The sequence below is a fragment of the Sphaerodactylus townsendi genome, linkage group LG10, assembly GCF_021028975.2.
Source record: "Sphaerodactylus townsendi isolate TG3544 linkage group LG10, MPM_Stown_v2.3, whole genome shotgun sequence".
Taxonomy (NCBI): domain Eukaryota; kingdom Metazoa; phylum Chordata; class Lepidosauria; order Squamata; family Sphaerodactylidae; genus Sphaerodactylus; species Sphaerodactylus townsendi.
In genome coordinates this window covers 1,732,873-1,738,312 of record NC_059434.1, presented here as the reverse complement: position 1 = coordinate 1,738,312, position 5,440 = coordinate 1,732,873, and the positions used below count along the sequence as shown (strand labels likewise).

The window sequence follows — 5,440 nt, the reverse complement described above, 5'->3', positions numbered from 1 at the left end:
GCGGGCTCAGCAACCGCCCCCCCCCCCCCAATAGATACATAGAACTCCCTGACATTGGGTCGCAAACACAGCAGCTGCCTGTCAAAGCAAGTGCCTTGGGGGTCCAGAGCACCTGCTCAGCCCCCCCCCCCCCCAGCAAGCCACTCAGAGGAGCAGCCGAGAGAGCGGCTCGGGGTGGGGGGTGCTTGAGCTCCTCAAGAGGCCTCCCAGGTGTTGCCGGACTGCAGGGGCATAGATACCATGGGGACATGTGCGGACAAATTTGATCACGTGCCGGAAGCAGAAAAAAAATTGCAGGTTCACGTTCTTATTAAAAATATATATGTTTTAGTGTTTTTACTTTAGCCATTGCAAAGAAGTTTCAGTTTTTAAGCCAGCGGCAACAACATTTCAGGCTATCATCAGGTGGCACTCCTGATTATACCAACCAGGGCCCCTGGTTGGTATAATCAGGATAAGCTTGTAGATTGTGGAAGGGCACACGCATAATGCATTTTCAAACCACTTTCACAACTGTTTGCAAGTGGATTTTGCCATTCTTCACAGCTTCAAACAGCACTGAAAGCAGTTTGAAAGTGCATTATTCTGCATGTGCGGAATGAGCCCAGGTTTGGTGAAGTTTGCCCCATCCCCATTGTTTCCAATGGGAACTAATAGTAGATAGGGCTACCCTGATGGTCCATAACTTTGGACCACCTGAACCAAACTTCACTAATCCTAGGTGGTATCATAAGGATAGTCTCCTGCTGATACAAACCAGGTTTGGTGAAGTTTGGATCAGGGGGTCCAAAGTTATGGACCCCCAAAGGGGGTGCCCCATCCCCCATTGTTTCCAATAGGAGCTAATAGTAGATGTGGCTACCCTTTTGAGGGTCCATAACTTTTGACCCCCTGAACCAAACTTCACCAAACCTGGGTGGTATCAGGAGAGTCTTCTGAAGATATACTGACATTTTGGTACTGCTAACTTAAACATTTCTCCCCTGACAGGCACCCTCAATTTTTCCCCAGATTCTCCCTTTAAATCCACCCACTTTGGAGTGGATTTAAAGGGAGAATCTGGGCTCCCTAGATTAAAAAACATTGAAAGTATTGTCGAAGACTTTCACGGACAGATTCAACTGTTTGTTGTGGGTTTTCCAGCCTGTGTGTCCATGGTCTGGTAGATCTTGTTCCTAATGTTTCGCCTGCATCTGGCATCTTCAGAGGTGTATGACAGAGAGGTTTGTTGTAAGAGAAGTCTGGACACAGTGTATAACATACTTCTCTCTGTGATACACCTCTGAAGATGCCAGCCACAGATGCAGGTGAAACATTAGGAACAAGTTCTACCAGACCACGGTCATGCAGTCCGAAAAACTCACAACAACCAACAGTGAAAGTGATGCTGTTTGGGGTGTGTGTGTGTGGAATCTACCCTGAAACAGAATCATTTTCAATGTTGTTTAAACTAGAGAGCCCAGATTCTCCCTTTAAGGTGGATTTAAAAGGAGAATCTGGGTTCTCTAGTCCAGGGGTCTGCAACCTGCGGCTCCGGAGCCACATGCAGCTCTTTCGTCCTTGTACTGCAGCTCTGCGTAGCTTGGGTCCTCTCAGTCTCCTTTGAAGAGCTGCCCTAAGAGTTAATGGGAAAGTGTCCCCATTCCTAGAGAGGCACAGCCCAAGATGGCTATCCCAAGCCGCTTCTGGCTTCCCTGTCCCAGCTGCCTGGTTGGCTGATGATGGTGATTACGGCGCAGGTGGATGCGGAGCACCACTGGTGGATCCTCTTGAACAGGTGAGCAGCAAAGGGCTGGAAACGGGAGGGAGTTGCAGGAGCGCAGATTTTCAGCACAATCCTAACCTCAGTCCACCCCCCTTCAGGGGTCAGGGGTCGACCCTGCTTTGGGTGGCCTCATTTCCCCCTCCCCTGGGTCCTTCTTGGGAGGCGGGACCACATGGGGGACCCCAGCAGTGCCACCTTGGGTTGCAGACGCAGTATGGCTGAGTCCAGGTGAGAAAGACAATGTCAGGTTTTAAAGGAGTTGCTACCTGCAGCCATGCAAGGTTGCACTTGTCGGGGCTGTTTGATGGGGAGTTGGGGGTGGGTGGGAATTGTTTGCTTCTGCATTACCAAGGAGGGCAGGAGCGCATGGAGAAAGCCTTGCATGTGGATCTTGGAAGGTTTACTTCCGAGTAAGCCAGTGGAGGATAAGCTTGTAGATTGTGGAAGGGAGGAAGGCCGGGATCATCCTCAGCCATGGTTGTCACAGGTTGCCAACTCCTGGCGGGCAAATCCCAGGACATTTGGGGGTAGATTCTCAGAAGCAGTGGCTTTTGGGACCAGGGCGGGGGCCATGCTCAGTGAGGAATATGGCTGTCGAGTCCACCCTCCATGGCAGACATTTTCTCAGGGGGTAGGGAGAAGTTCACCCCCCCTGAAGTTGACAACCTCATTAAAGGCACCAATTTTGATCCACCATCCAAGTGGAATTTCAAGGGGGTTCTTTTGGGGGAGGGGCATTATCAGTGTCTTTCAACACAAGAAAAGAGAAATGTGTGAAATGGGGGTTCTATTGCTGGTCATTTGAATCATGTAAAAAACAACAGACCCCCCCCATTTGCTTTGATGGGTAAAAATGGGCCCCCAAGAAGGGAACTTCTCCCTACATGAGAATATAAACAGTGTTATCTGTTTTAGATGTCAAAAAGTATTTGCGGCTCCGAGTGTTTTCTTTTCCATGGTTACCGGGTCCACGTGGCTGTTTGGGTGTTAAAGGCTGCCGACCCCTGGTCTAGTCTAAACAGCACTGAAATTGATGCGGTTTCAGAGTGGAGTCTCCCTTTAAGGTGGATTTAAAAGGAGAATCTGGGCTCCCTAGTCTAAACAGCATTGAAAATTATGCTGTTCCAGGGTGGATCCCCCCCCCCCCATCACTTTCAATGTTGTTTAAACTAGGGAGCCCTGGGTGCGTTCAGATTGGAGAGTTGGGGCATGTTCTATAATGTGATGGTGACTTTGAGATGACCTGGTGCAAAAAAGCATATGTTTGTTGGGGGGGGGGGGCGCCCACGGGGTTAGGCAGGGCAGGGCAGGGAGCTCAGATTTTGCCCCTGGCTCTATTTTCCCTCTGCTGCTACGCCTCTGCTGACAGAACCGGGTTCAGCTCTCTGGGTGCCAAGTCGAGGTGGGGTGCTGGGGGCGGCCCGAGGACGCCTTCGGGGCCAAGGATGTCCAGCCAGGCAGGCGCTGTGCCGCGAGGAGAGGGGCGGTGGGGGAGGGGCGGGGTCGGCACTGCTCCGGCTGCAGCCGTTTCCCGGCGAGCCGGTGCACAGAGGGGCTGCCGGGGGAGGGAGTGGCCCCTGCCGAGCATCCAGCTTCCTCCTCCTCCTCGCTGCCAGCCGACTTCCCCGGGCCGGCCTCCGCCTGGCAGGGGCTCTGCGCTGCCCGGCGCCTCTCCGGCGGGCGAGACAGCGCCGTCCCTCTCGCCGGGCCGGCGGGGGGGGGCACCTGTGGGGGCCAGCAGAGCAGACAGCGCCGCCCCCACATCGCCTGGCCTCCCCGGGCAGCCCTGGCCCGCCCGCCCGCCCGCGACCGCGTGGCTGGCGGCGGCGGCGGCGACTGAGCGCCCTTCCTTACCTGGCGCCCGGGGGGCGGCGGCGGCGGCGGCGGGGGGGCAGGGGGGGCGGGCCGAGGCCACCAGGCGGGCCACCAGCGCCGCCACCACCACGACGGGCAGCTGCCGCGGGGGCCGCATCCTGCTGCTGACGCTGCCTCTGCTGCTGCTGCTGCTGGCGGCGGTGCGCGGCCGGGGGCGTGATGTGGCAGCGGCTTGCGAGGGCCGGGGGCGCGCTGGGCCGCCCGGCCGCCCTCTGGGGAAGCAGCGCCGACGGGGGTGGGGGAGGGAGGGAAGCCACGTGGAGCGCAGAGCCCGGCGGGCAGAGGGAAGCCGTCGAGCGGGAGGCCGCCAAGTCTGCATGCACCGCACCGCCTCACCGCGCGCCCCTCCCTGCCCGCCGGCCGGCCCCTCCCGCACCCCCCTCCCCGCCCTGCGGCTCGTCGGGCTTTGCGGGCGGGGGGGGGGGGAGCTGGGACAGGGCTTTTCCCCAGCCAGATCCCCCACTCGGGGTGCTTCTTTCGCAGTCTTCGCGGAAGTCTCCTTCCAGGCCCCGAACCCCGCGGCAGAGGGGGAGCGGGAAATGCCCCGGCGGCCGGGAGATCCTCAGCTGGGCGACCGGAGCCGGCAAGCGGCCCGCTGAGCAACCTGCAAGTGCGAAGAAAAGGGAAAGCGGGAAACAGCAGCAGCAACACTGCAGGGTTGGGGTGAACAAAACCTCAGTTGGAGCGCCCGGTGGATCTTGCGCCCACAGAGTTTCTCCGTGGCCACTGCTGGGCAACCACAACAGCCCACCCTCGCAGCTGGCAGTGGACGAAATCGGAGCGTGCAGGGCCCTTTCCAGGCCCGTCTCAGCCTTGGAGGGGGGACTGAGGCATTGGCTCCCCCTGGGGAGGGGGGATATGGCCCAGGTGCCACTCGCCTGAGCCAGGTGGTGGGGCGCATCTTGGCCACTCACTTCCTCCCTTTCTCCCCCCCCCCCAGCCCTGGACAAACACCCCCTGCCCTGCTCCCCCCACGACCCCCCCCCAAAATTCCCCCCACTCCCAGTGTGTTGTCAACCATGGCACCACTCACAGGGATGGAGGAAAAGTAGCTGCATTTTAAAATGAATCCAACTTTATGCGACTGGGGTGGGGGGGGGCTGAGACCAGAAGGACGAGGAAAGCCAGGTGCATTTTAAAAGCCTTCCGCTGAGCAGGAGCATTGATGCACGAGGGCAAGGGCAGTTCAGTTTGGGGAACAGTTCCCGGCCAAGCCCCAGGTGCCATTTTGTGCTGGGCCAGGCCTGGCTGGAGTTGCCTGGTCCAGGTTGGGAATTTCCCGGAGACCTCGTGGTGAAGTCTGAGGAGGGGAGAGGCCTCCACAGGGTATAACGATGCCATGATAGAACCCACTCTCTGGAGGACGGATCTTTGTCACCTGGAGTTCAGTTGGCCTGGAAGCAACCTCTGGGTGACTTGATACCCACCACCTTCCAAGATGCAACTAGGCTTGGCTGCTTGCCACTGCTTACCACCATCAGAGGCCCTGTGGACGCCAGCATGGTGGAACAGTTAGAACTTCCAAGTAGATTCCCGTGTTTAAATCCCCATCTTGCTGTGGAAGCTCACTGGGGGTTTCTGGAGCAGCAGTGGCATAGCGCCAGCGGGGGTGGGGGGCTGCATCCAGACTAAATTTTACATCCCTGGGATGGGACTTTCCTGCCTCCCCCTCCCACTGCAGCCCACAGATTTCCATTAAATGCTGGTCCCAAGAAAGGACATTTTAGTTATTTACAGCCTCGGCCAGTGGTGTTATCCAAAAATTTTAGTAACAGGTTCCCATGGTGGTGGGATTCAAAC

The 5,440-nt window shown here is 57.4% G+C and overlaps 1 protein-coding gene across 3 annotated transcripts in view; it reads right to left on the bottom strand.

Moving 5' to 3' along the window:
* Positions 1-3,951, bottom strand: part of CPZ (carboxypeptidase Z) — a 52,645-nt gene extending 48,694 nt beyond the window's left edge. For all 3 annotated transcript variants that reach the window (XR_007245685.1, XM_048510182.1, XM_048510183.1), the window contains exon 1: positions 3,620-3,951. Coding sequence is in view for 2 of the 3 variants with exons in the window: in XM_048510182.1 (XP_048366139.1) it covers positions 3,620-3,737 (118 nt within the window). In the remaining variant the exon portion in view is untranslated. The remainder of the gene's footprint in view (positions 1-3,619) is intronic.
* Positions 3,952-5,440: the final 1,489 nt, after the last annotated feature.